Source organism: Gopherus evgoodei, chromosome 9, assembly GCF_007399415.2.
Source record: "Gopherus evgoodei ecotype Sinaloan lineage chromosome 9, rGopEvg1_v1.p, whole genome shotgun sequence".
NCBI lineage: Eukaryota > Metazoa > Chordata > Testudines > Testudinidae > Gopherus > Gopherus evgoodei.
The window spans coordinates 48,878,339-48,894,503 of record NC_044330.1 but is presented as its reverse complement, the minus strand read 5'-3'; the positions used below and the strand labels follow the sequence as shown (position 1 = coordinate 48,894,503).

The 16,165-nt window shown below is 38.3% G+C and overlaps 1 protein-coding gene across 8 annotated transcripts in view; it reads right to left on the bottom strand.

Moving 5' to 3' along the window:
- WDR33 (WD repeat domain 33) overlaps positions 1–16,165 on the bottom strand; it is a 96,399-nt gene that overhangs the window by 29,308 nt on the left and 50,926 nt on the right. The window contains exon 7 of one of the 8 annotated variants that reach the window (XM_030575264.1): positions 3–2,834. The exons of the other annotated variants lie outside the window; for them this stretch is intronic. Within the exon in view, the coding sequence (XP_030431124.1) occupies positions 2,746–2,834 (89 nt within the window). The 3' untranslated portion in view covers positions 3–2,745. Of the gene's footprint in view, positions 1–2; positions 2,835–16,165 lie in introns of those variants that run through there. 8 annotated transcript variants of the gene reach the window in all.

The following is a 16,165-nucleotide window of genomic DNA, read 5'->3' as shown; positions in this document are numbered from 1 at the left end:
ACAAAGGATAAAAGGTCTCTTTAAGACAGAAGGAAATATAATTTGAAAGACACTGACAAAGTTACTATTCTTTTTATCAACAGTAGGGCCATATGATTTCCATGGTTTTGAGGTTTCATAATGAGGTGCAGAATCAAGCTGTGCAGCAGGATTTGGCTAATATTTTTAAAAAGTGAACATTCAAAGCTTCTATATTACAAAAAATTGAAGGTTTCCAGTACTTGTGGTTGCAAAGCAAACATTCTAAATGTAAATCAAATGTAAAATAAACTAATGCCCACTCTGAGTCTGCACAAAGCCTGAAAAAACAGCTCCAAGAGGCATTAACTGATTCCACTAATCTCAATAGAACGTCAAAATGAAATCCTATATTTTATAATCAATATTTCACTGCTGTTTCCCAACATAGCAGGAGCAGCTCTTTCATACATGATAAATCAAAAAGCAGTAGATGGCCTCCCCTCACCCCCCCAAAAAATAGGTGCCTAAAGTTAAGTTTCTGTACCCATATTTAAGCACTTATATGTGTGACTTGATTATAAAAAGGACTGATCATCCAGCAATTCTGATCAAATAGGTGCCTACATATTAAGATCTTAACTTTAGGCACAAAGTTTTAAAAATGTTGGTCCATGTCCTCATTTATCACTACTGGTCACCAAAACTTCCTGCTCTCTGATCCAACAGCTTCAGCAAAGCAGTTGTGCATTACAAATTGTTTTACAATGAAAAACATGCAAAAATTGAGATTTGTATTCAATGTAATACCAAAAATAAATAACGTAATGCATATTGGAGACTGTACTATGTAGGTTTAAAACAAAACAGTTTTTGAATTTACTTGAAGCTGCCATAGAATTTAGTGTGACTCGACCAGAGAAATGAACAGGGGAGAAGGGTGAAGAGAGAAATCAGAGGGCTTGCTGTAGAATTTAGGACCAGCTTGCCAGAGAGCACAAGAATTTAGGATGGACTCCTTTAGACCACTGATATTAGCTATGAAGTGGCAATCCTTCCTAGTTTCAGTGGACCAAAGAACACACATCCATGAAAACCACAGAGGTCAGATTCACCATCAAACAGTAATTTTCAGTAATTCCCTTCCCTTTAGCTTCTGCAATAATATTCATTAAGGTTATGGTGATAGCTGGTGGCAGTTGAGTGATCTGTGAACTCTAATTACCTGTATTACTCACTAATCAATGTGCTGAATAAGCAGCTATTATCACTCAGACCAGGCTGAAGTTAGCTATCAATCCAGAGAACAGCTTTCTTGGGCCATAGCAGAAGATACCATATAAGAACAGTATTGACTCATGGAGTGCACAAGATACTCTCTCACACCCAAGTGAACCCAGAATATTAACAGGACCATCCTCTATGAAGGACCACCCAAACAGCTTGATTCTTCCTCACTTGGGCTAATAAGTTTCAAACAAATTCTCTGTTTCAGAATTCACTATAGACCTCTACTTTTCTCACTTATCTTTCACTGGGATAAAAGGAGGTATCATCTTGATTACCCAGTCCACTTACCCAGAAACAAAAGTAAATCTTGTAGACTAGGGAGGACCAACTTGGAGAAAGTATCCCAGGGTGGAAAACCACCACCAGTTAGATCAGATGAGTAGTCAGGATGGGATCCAATGCAGTCCACAGTAAATGGAGCCCTTGTGATTGTAAAGATAACTCATAAAAAATATTAACCAAATGTAAATAAATGCACTGATGTCTGCCTGAATCTGCAGACAGCATGAAACAATTGTCTTTTATTGTTCTGAATGGGGTATCAACACTGAAGCAGAGATAATTTAAATTTTGTTAACTATTTCACTACTGATCAAACCACATTAGAAAGAGGTTAATCATATTATTAGTATCTATAGAATCAACTATGAGTGGTATATCAGCCAATCAAATGGGAATCAAGCTGAGAGAGCCTAGTGGATCTCTGCTGGGAATATCAATCTTACCTGAGGAACCCAGCAAAGCACAAAAGGACATATTCTGAACATCTGTGCAATCTATTGGAAGAGGCTTCTCAAGTGGGCAGCCTGCATCCCCCAACTCAACCCAGTTGGGGCTAACAAAAATATAGTCCTCAAGACTCTCAAATATTAGATAGCAGCAGGAGTAGCCATTTAGGGATTGATAGGATGTTTTCATCAAACTAGTTTTTTGATTTCCAGATACTGGAAAGCCACGGCCAAAGACCCACATACAGAAAGCTAGTCGGCCCCTCCTCAAATTTATCTTAAAGACTCTTTACTTCCTCCTGACTATGACTCCTTTAGACATTCAGTCCTTTAAGGTGGCCTTCCTGGTAGTTACTGATTCGAGTAGGACTGGAGAACTTTGATCCCTGCTTGATAGACACCTTTCATCATCCTTCAGAAGGTCAAGGCACTCTAGACAATTCCCAGATTCTCCAAAAAGAAGTCTTCCACTTCTATAACATCCAATAAATTTATCCTCCCTCCATCATCATCCTCTTAAGGAGACAGCTCTCCACAGGCTAGATGTTAGGTGTTAAAGAGAATACGACCTAACAGTGGAGAGGGGCAGGCTTCTAGTTCTCCCATAGCTCAGTGGATCCAGGCTAACCCCTTCAGGTATGCCATAGCTGTTAGACCAGAAGGGAAATAGCTACTGGAGCAGACATCTGCTACACTGCAACATGGAGGTCATTATATAATTTTCCAAGAACTACAGCTCAGACAGATCAATCGCAGCAGCCTTTGGATATTAACTCCTTAGTACAGTTGTCCAGTAGTTCAAGTATTCCCTTTCTTCATCCATATTATCATGAGTGCTGATCCAAGTAGGCCACAGATCTAGAAAGAAGGACCCAAAAAAAGGGTATGTACCCCTAATTACATATGGAGTTTGTGCTCATCTCATAGGACAATCTGTAGTCCTCCTTGACCTAATATTGCTGGACCCTTCATCCTTTGGGTTTCACATAGTCAAATGTATAGAATTCTTATTCTTTTTTTTCCCCTCACTATATTTTTAGTAAAATAATTCAGATAGATAAGAAAAAATTAGACTGGAACATTAGCACTAGAGCGCACATGGGATCTTCTCTCATCAGGGAACAAAAGTTTTGAAATGAATGGCCTGTCTATCTGTTGAAAGTGGAAAGAGGAATCAGTTCCAATCTAGTTTGTCATTACTGATTAAGATGAAGCCAGTTGATATGCAGACACAGATTCCCTTCTTCCTGACCAAGAAACTGCAAAAGCCATTTTCTTTGACAGCCAATATACATTTTGCTTTCTGTCTAAACAATTCCATTGAAATTGTAAGTTCAAAAAGTTGAGATTAAGGAGGGAAAATCACAAGTTGTTTCTTCTAGAAAAAAGACTGCATGAACATTCATCCTTCACATTAAGGTAGGGGGAAGAAGCAACAAACAAAGTAATGCAGTTTGGCTATCACAGACTGCAGGAAAGGACCCATGTGTCACTATCAACCTCAGTCATAATGAATCAGACAATGAGTGGTTCATTAAAAAGCATTGGAGATCTGAGCCAAAATATGAAGGAAATTACTGTTGAGATTACCTAATCATGGCAATTTGGTAAACACTGAAGGCAAATTAAGTAAGAAACAGAATCATGGAGATAAGCGGATGGTTGAAAAAGGTGGCACATTATTCTCACTATCCAATGTGGCTAGAATAAGTAGTATTGGCTTACAATGCAGCAGGGACAATACTCATTCTCCTAAGAAAAATTAAGCAGTGGAAAAAGTTATCAAGAACAGAGTTTGGGGCAACCATTGCAGCAGATATTGAAGATTATTACATGTATTTATCTGCCAGAGATGGTATAAAAATAATTAAATATGTAGTACAACAGTATGATGGGGAGGGATATATTGAATGTTTGTAACCATATTATTCTATGTTTAAGAGAAGGTGGTAGTGTGAAGTGACGGGTTGTTTTTGGGTGTGTTTTGTTTGGCTTATTGATTTAAAGAGGTTTAAATGGCAAAATGTAGGACATGAAGTGTAAAGTATTTTGTAACAGAAATATTGAAATGTATAGTTTCTCTCCATGACTCAGTCTGTACTTGAACACAGATGCTGTTTTTGAACATACATTGGTATAGTTACTGCATGCCATGGGATCACATGATTGTATAGTATGTAGTGATTTTTGGAGAGCTGACTGTGTGGGGGTTTTCAGGAAAGTATCCCGAAAGTCCAGTCCAGTTCTGGCTCTACATCTAGTGCTTGGTTGTAAGGATCAAAATTAGAATTTAAAATTAGAACACATATGAAAGATTTCTGCCTAGAGGTAGAAAATAGGTTTTAATCACATTGCCATATAGGAAATGCCTGGCAAAAAATCCTGGATGTCATTACATATGCCTAGATATATCACCAGAATTATACCTTCTAACCTCTGAAAGAGAAGTTGCTGAAGTTAAAGTCTGCTCAGACAGTCAACTCCTGTTGTGGAGTCATAGGAATATGTTCCCACCAAAAATGTTTAGTTATTATACTCATAAGCAGATTCCTGAATCTAGAAAGCATATTTTAAAAATTTAGAAAACAGCACAAAAAACAAAAACATCTTTAGAGAATCTGGTACTCTTAATAAAGTGCATTAGTATCAGACATACAAAATTGATACAGCTAAGGACATGGAGAAGAGGAGACACTCCCCAGTAAGGTACACTGAAGTACTCAAAATATGTGTGAAAAATCAGAAGAGGGCCCGGAGCACCTTGGCAATGCTCTTAACACTTGCCAACCAAGGAGCAGAAATCCCCAGACTGGACTCAAACTCTGATCTTACCCATGGTACTAGGACACAAGAGCACGTGAGCCATTAGGCCAGTACAAAAACTCACACCAACCAAAAACAAAAAACAAACAAACAAAACAAAATACATTTCAGAGGAAATTAAAGCTTTTTTGGGGGGTGGGGATGGAGGGGGCTTAGAGCAGTTTATAGTCGTCTTTGATTGTGGTGTTCTGTTACATACACTGGAGCCTAATCCTTCCCTTGTTAACCAAAAGAGTCAATGGCAGCTTTGAGTGTATAATGCTGGCTTAGGCCCCTGAAAGAGAATTCTACCATGCCTGTAGCTACTCAGGGTCCTCATTTCTCCTACCAATTCTTCTTAGAGAACCATTTGCTTCCTATATAGCCACTTCTATGAAGACCATGATTACAAGAACTTTTTCCTGCAAGAGGAATGGATGTTTTATGTCATTTCATACATAAACCAAACAATGAACTACCCTCCTAAGCTAACCCTTTAATGTCCCTTTATAAAATATAGTACATTATAAAGGAAAAAGAACACAGTGTGTTCCATGCCACCCACCTACCCTATAACTTAACATGTAGTTCTACATCTCTGTTGCCTTTTACCTCCCACAACATCCCACTGTCATATTTAGTTTAGTTTTGAAACAGTGGCCTCATACACCAGTGCACCACCTTCAAGATCTGAGGACAGTTAGTTTAATTTAAAACAGTAATCCAGGTGAACCTATCAGGCAAATTAAGTACCTTGGACAGTCTACCACTTAAGTAGAGCAACATATTGTGAATGTATTAGTAACTTCTGCAATGTGTAGATTACCAAACATCTACTTAAGCTTACCCCACCCAACAGTTGTTACATAATTAATTTAGTCACAAATAAGATAAAAGACTGAATAAGGAAAAACTAATGAACAACAAAAATACCTAACTGATCTGAGGCAGCTTTGTAACAAACCTGCTTGGAATGGCAATCTTGTATTCACTGAATTCTGTGTTTTACTTCTTTGTAATCGTGAATCATCACATAAAAAATACGACAAAGCACTAACATTCACTGTGTTGAGGTGATGCAGCAATAAGTTACTTGAGGGACATGGGGGAATATCCAATCTTTTCTCCACTGTGAAAAGTAGTAGTCATGCATCAAAAACATAAAAAATAGATTTAAAATGGATTCCAGTCTCAGAAATCCATAGTCATGACAATGTGCTGACAATGAACTAGAACTGTGCTGAAATTTTTTAAGGAATCCGATAGAGTAGCTAAAAAAGACAGTATATTTGAGGAATTGTATATCCACAAATAGGAAAATAAGTAACTAAAATAAGGAAGCAGAGGTACATAAATAAAAACTGAAAGGGGGAAAAAAGTCCTGTCTTGAAACTAATGCTGCAGATCTGAAATCTGCTTCAAGTGAAAAGACTTTACAGATGCAGGTCATCTAAAGATTGCAAAAAAAGTGCATTAGCTCTAGTCAGAGAAAATTGTTATATTTTTCTCTTGTAGGAATCTGTCCTTCAGTGTTATTCCAAAAAATCAAATCGCTAAGAGGTAGCTGAACATCAGTCCCACTTGGGAAGACTAATATCATTATGGATGCTCACTCTAACTCAAATTAAAGTACAACCAGAAAAAGGTTGACTCTTATGGATGAAAGTAACAGCACCTGTGTTTAGCAAGATGGTAGCAGAAAAATCATAAATATGTGCCTATGTTCCTCGGTCAAATCATAAGAGGAGCTGAAAAATCATCTGCCACCCAACTCAAAAAATATGTATTAATATTGTAATAAAATATAAATATTATAGCTTCAAGACTACATTTTAATTTTCAAAAGATTTTAATTCATAGAGGCTACTCTGTAACTGGGGTATTTTAACCTTAAAAAAAAAAACCCAAAACCTTGAGATGTTATAGACTCTTCAATATCTCTTATTTTAAAGTGTCAGTTAAAATAGTTATTGCTTTCATACACAAAATACACCTTCATCAGATTATTCCATGCCCATGGACTACACAGAATTCCCATTACATAATTATTTATCTGATGTGAGTGGGCTGTGCTACAACTGGTACTGACTTGTGTCATGGAGAATAATAATGCACACAAGACCGAGGTTTAAGGAGGTTATATAATAAGGCTGAGAAATATTTAAATTTCAAAGTAACTGTCCCTCTCTATAGGAGACTGGGCAGCATGGTCATGTATATGCTCCATCAGTACCCTAGTTTCTCCAGAGATAGTACATCCTAAAGCCTGATTGTGCCTCTACATTAGCAAGACTGTGCAAGAGAACACAATGGATTTTAAGTGCTACTCCACAGATCTTGGCTACATTTGTAAGTTACAGTGCAATAAAGGAGCCCCGGGTGCACTAGCTCACTACCCGTCCACACTGGCAAGGCACGTAAAGCAACTCCGTGGCTACAGCACTGCTGGTACCCCACCTCAGAGAGTGGAATAATGTTTGCTGCGCCCCCGCTGGAGTGCCACGGCACCAGTGTGGACGAGGTGTTGCATTACTGCGCTCTGATCAGCCCCCGGAAATGTCCCATAATCCCCTTAAGTCAAGTGGCCACTCTTCTCATTGTTCTGAACTCGCTGTAGGAATGCGGATATGTCATTTGAAAGCTCCATTTCTGATAGCCAGCTGCTTATCTGCTCCAAGACAGATAAGTGTGCTCTGAGACAGATTAGTGCGGAATGCTGAGAGAGAGAGGCGGGGGGAGAGGGAGTCTGCTGCTGTCTGAACTTACAAGATAGCATGCTGACATGCTCTCAGCCCCAAAAAAACCCACTCCCCCCCACATACTCCCTGTCACACTCTACCCCACCCTCATTTGAAAAGCATGTCGCAGTCGCTTGCATGCTGGGATAGCTGCCCATAATGCACTGCTTCCAATGCTGCTGCAAGTGCCGCAAATGTGGCCACGACAATGTGCAAGCAGTTGTCAGCATGGACAGACTGCAGCGCTTTCCCTACTGCGCTCTCCGAAGGCGAGTTTAACTCACAGAGCTCTACATCTGCAAGTGTAGCTATGCCCATAGTTTCTTCAGTAATGTGCATCGCGGATAATGGCTACACACCTTGCAAGCACAGGCAACACAATGGAATTTGCTCCTGCTTTATCCCATGCAGTCAAGATTATGTGATGTATGTAAACATTAAAAATGTAAACAAAAAAAATTTTTTTTAAGATAATGTGAATTATCTAACATATAGTTTTATGGTGAATGGCTCCTGGAAAAGAGAAACAAGAAAATTTTTTGCAAGAGTATTCTGTTTAAGTGACTGGTAATAAGATACACATGGCCTTTCATCACTAGAAGTCACTGGTTCAGATTGTTAGTGACCAGAAGTAGTTACTATCTAATATCTGCTCAGTTGAAAATATGTGAATTGGTTATCCCAGCAGAGTCACTAGCATTCAGTTAGCCACAAGAACTGGCGCCACTGCTGGGATTATCAACAAAGCACCCTGGACTACCTTGGTATGAAGCCTGAACTATCTTTTCATTGCTAGGTATGTTCCCTTTCCCTTCTAGGTCAGGACTGAAGAGCATAATCACAGCGGTGAAAGAAAATTTGTATTGATTATGTTGCTCCTCCCCAATAAAGCATTTCCATTTCTAAGGCTAACAATCTGGCACTTTACACAACATTAAATTCTCTTGATAAAATTTAAAAATCAAGGAAAATTTGCTTATTTTCAAACCAGTTACCTTACCATTTTTGTTTAAAAAGATGCAAAAAGTCTCCTCTCTTCAAAGTGTGTAACAAATATTATGGTTAATAGCAATTCTCTGCACTCTGACAGTACAAAAAAAAAATCTTACAGTGAGAAGGCGTTGTATATATAAGTTATTCATTACAAATACTGCTGTTTCTATTCTACTGGGACAAAATTATTCATTTGGCCACCAAAACATTTTTCAAAACGGGTTAAAAAACACTTATGATTTTATGGTGAATAAACAGTTTAGACAACCCTTACCCCAAAATAATTAAATGTTATAACTTGTTGGACAGTCCACTGATCTTCAACTAAGAGGGGACAGAATTCTGTAGAGACTTTACAGCTAGTGCAAAGCCAGCCTCAAGGGCCACAAAGAAACTTAATTAGTTCTATCCCAGCTTCCCCATCCAAGGTAATAGGGAACTGACATCTTCAAGATGAAGCTGTATATGCACCCTAACTAGCAATTGTTGGTAGGCCTGAAAAGCTTTTACTATTCTTTGATGTAAGGAAGCAGGCCCATTACGTAAGGAAAATAGAATGAAAGAGTTGAGGAGGAAGTATATAAAATAGAAGAAAAAAGGTTTGGTACATTCTCCCAGCCCTTCTGTTTATTCATAAAGAAAGTGAGGGTGTTAGCAATTGCTCTGGATCTGCTTGTTACATCTCTGGGAGCTGTGACTGAAGTTGAGAACCCATGGATCTAGGATTACATGTGCATAACAGTGTAAACCAGCTGGGCAAAGCCAGACAGGTCCATCTAAACTTAGAAGGAAATAAGGATAGGGAGGAAGGGGACTACCCAGTGTATGCGTAGGATTGTTTGTATGAACACATAATTATGTCACATTCTATTCAAATTGTGTGCTCCCTGGGGCATTCCCACAGCATGCAATCTCAGGATTCTACGATCTGAAAGTGGAGGGGAGGGGGGTCAATAAGATGACCATCAGATCTGCTGGATGTTTCCAGTACCAATATAAAGGCTCAATGGCTAAAACACATCCTTCTATTGTTATGGTGCTATCAGAGGGAGCTTAGCAGCTATGGTAGTCTTTCCACTAGACCTTCCTATTCTTTTTATATGAAATTTTGCATGTTCTGAGAAGTACAAGAGACTCTTCTGCACTTTAGATGCATGCCTTGATTAGATCACATTCAAATCAAATGACTGTATATTAAAATAATCCACAAGTGCACTACCCCTCTCCCAAGAACTCCACCAAAAGCTCTCCATTCTCTGACCCACTGATCCCCAGCGTCTGGTGGAAGTGTGTATTTCCTCCAGACATTGATATGGTTATCATAAAAAGATACATGAGTTCCTGCTGTGATCATTTGAATGTTTGCTCTTTAGGTTGCATGTTCAAATGTACCTTTGTAAGTAATTAGCATAGTTAAATGCACTAGCGCATTTCTTTGCTCCTAAAACAAAATGCAAGAACATAGTTAGAGGAACAGTGACGTTAATGCTTTTAACAGTTAATGTTAGTGCAGGGGTAGTGCACTTAAACACAAAGGTCAGAAAATTCAAATGTTAAGGTTCTCACAGCAATATCAACTTTTGGAAACAGACAATTTAAAATCTGGTATGTGCTTCTACACATTCTAGTGTATCTGTGGGATAATGCATGAGAAGAAGCAAGAATGAAAACTCTTTATTGGCTTTTTTTAGTTCTTCAATATGCATGTAGTTCTGGAGGTATCTAATGACTTAGAAAACTTCTGTTTTCACTAGTTCGGAGGAGAAGACTTGCTCTCTGTTTATCACGACTCATTATTACATGTCAATATATATGTCTTCATAAGTCAAGAACATAGCTGGGGAACCTTTTAGACTCCAATCGTGGAGATCTCTTATAATAAAGACTTACTTTGTCATTTATGGAAGGAAAAACAGCTTATACTATGAAAAAAAAGTATAGCAAAGTATAGATCAGGACTTCAATTATAAACTCCTATTTTCAGATGCTTACAAATTCCCTAAGAAATTCACCCATGGACTGAAATTCCTTTGTTTGGCCTCAGCCCAAAGAAGGATTTTTCCCCTACAGAAAGATTGAGGAAAATCCCTTCAGCTGTTTTCTGGAATGAAAAAACATCCAGAATGTTGAGCTTTTTTTTGGTACATCAATAATTCAAAGAGCCAGAGAAGCCTTCTAAACTTGGCATAAAAACAATCCCTACTGGCTTTTAAAAAAAAAAAAAAAAAAAAAAAAAAAAAAAAAAAAAGAGCAGCTATAGGGGATTGAAAAAATTTAAGAGCATGCTAAGATTTTAGCCGATTGTTGTCTCCATTATATCATCATGATGTGGTATCCCAGACTACGACTACTGATGGGAAAACATGAAGGACAAAGATTGTGAATATCTTAGTACATGAGTCTTAACACAAAGGTCACAACAAGTGTTAGGGGGCTATGTCCTTTCCATACTCTTAAATGGGAGGTTCTATTACCTCAGCAGAAGAGGTCTTGGTATTAAAACATTTGAAAGCCACTGTCTTAACAAATCTGTGTGCCTTCTACTGCTCCTTACAACATATAAAGACAGCTTTAAACTTTTAAAGAATTTTTCACTTTAGCAAAAATCAGGAAGCTCAAGGCTTAATATTTACAGTAACTTTTGGTGGGTTGACCAGGTGACAGCTAAAACACTGAACCCTCAGTGATTTTTCTCAGCCCTTTCCTCACCTCTCACTGAGCTTTGGAAAAGCTGCATCTTAATTTATAGCCTGTTTGGATGTCACCATCCCACTCCAGTCTTCTAAAGCAGCATTTTTCAACCTTTCCAGACTACTGTACGCCTTTCAGCAGTCTGATTTGCCTTGCATACCAAGTTTCACCTCACTTAAAAACACTTCAGCTGCCAGGCTCTGAAGGGTGGCAATACCAAACTGTGGCATCCTTACTTCTGCTCTGCCTTCAGAGCTGGGCAGCTGGAGAGCAACGGCTTTTGGCTGGGGCATTCATGTTGTTTGTGGCACAGGAAGACTAATTTAAAAATCCTGCTCTCCTCCCACCCCACAATATCCACGCCCATCTGCTCCCACGTGGTTTGTTGAATTTTTATCCGTCTCCCGCTGTTATGGCAGTGGGTCCTGTGGGACCCACAGGATCCCAGTCCTGCTGAAGGGCTCTAGAACCTTTTGTAAACTTAGGGAAATAAGATGAGTTGACATACCCCCTAGAAGACCTATGCATATTCCCGGGGTACACATACTCAGGCTGAGAACCACTGTACTAAAGAGATCTAATGTATAAAACAAAGCTGGTTTTTAAGCTACAGAAATTAAATATTAAAAAACCCACAGTTAAATACTTAGCACTCAAAAGTCAGGGTTCACAGTGTAAAAGTCATGTGCCCATTACACACAAGAGAAAGTTACTTATCTATCATTCTTTTTTGAAAATACTACATAGAATAGCAATTCTCCTGTCTGAAGCTGACAGAGCAACAGAGGCCAAGAACTCCTCTTGCTTTAAGGTTTATTGGCATTATGAGGCACTGGCAGTCAAGAGGGCTTTGGCACTCTCATATACTGACCAATCACCAGTGCCTCAGCTTCTTCCAGAACCTTCCAAGTCAGGTCCTGAATTACATAGGGAGCAAAAGCTCCCTTAAAAAGCAGATTATAAAAACAGGGGGAAAAGTTAACATTTTCCAAATATGTAATACAAGAAGCATCTCAAAATAATAGTTTAAAACGTACCCCCAAATTGTAGAGGAAATGAGTATTAATCCTGTACGATACCTACAAAGAATCAGAACAAGTAACTTCCTCATCACTGAAGAGAACACATAGGATACCCTTGAAGACGAAGGCCCTGTCTACACTGGAAAGTTGTACCACTAACTACGCTAATGTAGTTAAAGCTATATAACTCCCTAGTGTAGATGCAGTTATGCAAGCACAGCTATTCCCATACGGGCAGAATAATTATACTGTCATAAGTCACCTTTATATTGGAATAGCTGTGTCCACAGTAGGGCTTTTTACCTGTATAATTATTGGTTTAAAAAAATAAAGACACCACACCCCTAACTGAAATAGTTATACTAGTAAAACATTCAAGTGTAGACTAAGCAAGGTCTACACTATAGACTTCTGCCGGCACAGCTGTCAGTTAAGGGCATGGACAGGCATGATCTCTGACCTGCCAGCACAGATATGTTGAAGTCCCTAGACACAGTTATACCAGCAAAACTGAACTTTTGCCAGTATAAGCTGCAACTGCACTAGGCATGCTTTACCAGCATAATATACTGGTATAGGTATACCAGCAGAGCACTCCTAGCACAGACTTGGCCTAGGCCTCAGTGTGGATGCAGTTATATCAATATAAAGGTTCTTTATACTTACAAAGCTATTCCCACATAGGAAGGCAGAAGACCTACGTCACTTTTATATCAGTATAACTGCACCTACACTAGGGGCTGTACAATTATTTTATTTCACACACACACACACACACACACACACACACACACACACACACACACACACACCCCTCTCTAACTGAATCAGTTACAATAAACCATTCAAACATAAGTCAGGCCTCAAAAGTTTGAGGAACATATCAAAATAAGGTCCTACAGGACTAGAAATGGTAGGTTTATGTATTTGATAAGGGAGGAATACCCACTCTCCAACAGGAATCCAGCACTTACTTCTAGCTATGAAGAGGACATTATACTTTGTATTTGTGACAATTTAATGTAGAAGAAAACTATTACAATCTGTTTTGGAGGTTTTTATGGCTCTCTCTGGAGTCTTAAATAATAGCCCCAATAAACTTTAAAACTCTCTCAAACATGGGTTTTAAAAATGTTTTTCCATCTGTAACATATAATATACACAAAATATACTGTTTGACAGTAAAGTTTTATCAACACTTTGGATGATCCCCTTAACTCACTCATAGTTTTACTACTCATGAGTGAGCCATACAGCAAAGCCAAACTCATGCAAACAAAACTTCAGACGTAATTATGTATTCCACATTATATATAATACACACACAAAATAGATCATGCCTCCAGAAATAAGATACAAGATTATTCTATCTCCACCTCATAAAGGTGTGTCCTCCAGCAAAAAGCAATTTTAAAAAGAACTGGCAAAATTATGAGATATTCTAAACAAGAAAAAAAATTGGTATCTGGGGAAGTTTTCGCACCCCCTACTTTGGAAAGGGGTTTCTACTAATAGGCTAACTCTAAGCAATCATGCTTTGTAAAGATATGCAATGATAACTATGGGGCTGCCAAGCGTACATCTTGAGCTGAAAAAGACCAGAAGCTGGCTATTAGAGCCAAGCAGGCAGAAATGCAATAGGTAACTATTTACTATAACAACTCTAGATATTCTTTTTACAAATGTCCATTGTTAAAAGAACCTTTGTAGGTTCTTGGCTTCAGCAACATCTTATGGCAATGAGTTCCCGTCTAATTGTGTCCTGTGTTGTGGAAAAAGAATTTATCTTCATTAGTTTTTATTTTGTCCCTTCAGCTGAACCGAGTTTATTCTTGTTCTTGTGTCACAAAAACAGGAAGATCAGAAGCTCTGACTCCAACTTTTCTATAGTTTTAACAGGGTCCCTCTTATTTGTCTCTTCTCTAAAGAGAACAATTCCAATTTCTCTTCAAATGAGAGCTATTCTATGCCGAATAATTCTTGTTACTTGTTTCAGAACTCCCTCTACCTAATCCTACAACTTCTTTTTTGAGATGGAGTGATCCAGTACTGCATACAGTATTCCATGGGGGCAAGCCACTGATATATATAATGGCATTTGCTGTGCTATTCTTCATCATATTCCTTATGCATTTTAACACTTGTTTTCTTTGGTTGTGTGCATTTTTTTTTTAAATTGCAGCTGTATATTGAGCACAACTCTTCATCAAGCTGGTCACAAAGTGATGCAATGGTCCTTTTCCTGAGCCGATATAGTTAATATAGAAAAGTTGTCTCCAATGTATTGCAGATATATGGGAATTAACTAGATAAGAACAGTGACTCATCTAGTCCAGTATTCTGTTTCTTACAATGGTAAATACCAGATGCTTCAGAGGAAGGTGCAAGGAACCCCCAGAGGGGACAATTATTGAATAATCTGCACATCAGGAAAGTTTCTTCGTACCCTCTGCCATTAAAAGTTGGCTCTTGTATTGAAGCATCAGGGTTTTATTTCCTTTCCAAACTTGGTGGATTTTTTAAAATCCTGCTGAATTATTGATCCCAATGACGGACTGTGGACCCCACGGACAAAGAAATTATGAGTATTTCTACAAATTTTAAATTTTCTGTCTTAAATTTCATTAAAATGTCCCCTTCCTCTTGTATTATGCAAAAAATTTAACTAGAAGTACCCAGTCTAACTCCTTTACATTATTTCTTACTTTGTTTATATTTATCATGCTCCCATTTTTTCTCTCTGAACACTTGTAATCTTTTCATTCTTTGTACAGAAGTTTTTCTATATCTTTAATTGTTACCACCACTTATTTCTGAAATCCATCCCTTTAATGCTTTAGTTTTTATTTATTTTTAGATATGGTCACCAGAACTGAACATGGTATTCCAGGTGATAGCTATCACTGATATACAGTTTTACATACAGAGCTTCCACTGATTTATAGTTTTTATAAATTTATGCTGTACTTCAATATGAGCCAAATGCCTACAGTCCCCATGTTTACCTGCAGACATCTGTGTCAAGTGCATTGGGCTCGTGACTGCTGGGTGCCCTCTATTAGAAGCCACTTAGATCAGATGCATGATCTTTCATCTCTCCTGGTATTTTCTGAAGAAGACTCTTCCATGGTGTTCCCTTTCTCCACAACTCTACCCCACCTTTACTCATGGAAGCCTGGAAGTTCACAACTAGAGCTGTTTGGAGGGTTTTTGACTAAAATGCTTTTTTTCTATTAAAAAAAATTACCTACTGTGAAGTTATGAGTCTGATCTAATATCTCATTGAAGGTAACAGGGCCAGAAAGAGTTAGTTAACTCACAGACTGACCTGACCCACGGCCAAACTTCAGAGACTTGTTAGGAAAATATGTAAATGAATAGAGCTTTTAAATGCAAGTCTGCATTGTTAGAGGCAGAAGGGGAGATGTTTGCTCAGGTCTTGTAATGTAAGCAAACAAGTCTTTGAATTAAAGCTATAGCAACAGACAAGATCAAAAAAGGAATATTAACATTTATGATGATACTTGAGTGAAATAGTATTGTTTATATATCCCTTTGAAGTTGTGGTAACCTGTATCTGAACTGTTTAATGGATAAATTACCCTGCACTAATTGCCAGGATGTTTGGGAGAAGGAGAGTTAAGCCTATTGTTTTCTCAGGCCCAAAGGCTGCTGGAAATGTATAAGAACCCTGGAACACGATCCTGCTTCATCTCAGATCTGCTTTGGGTTTTAAGAGGGAGAAACCTTAAGCCATAAGGATTGAGATCCCCAGTAACTGACTGGAGTCACCTTGAATATGGACATTGGGCCTATAACCTCTGGACTACTTCTAAAAGGACTTTTGGCAACTACAAGCTCATCTCTACTATGTACCTGAACCTCAAAAACTGAATTCAAGTCTGTATGTATATTGGTTAACAGATCAACACTCATTCACTTT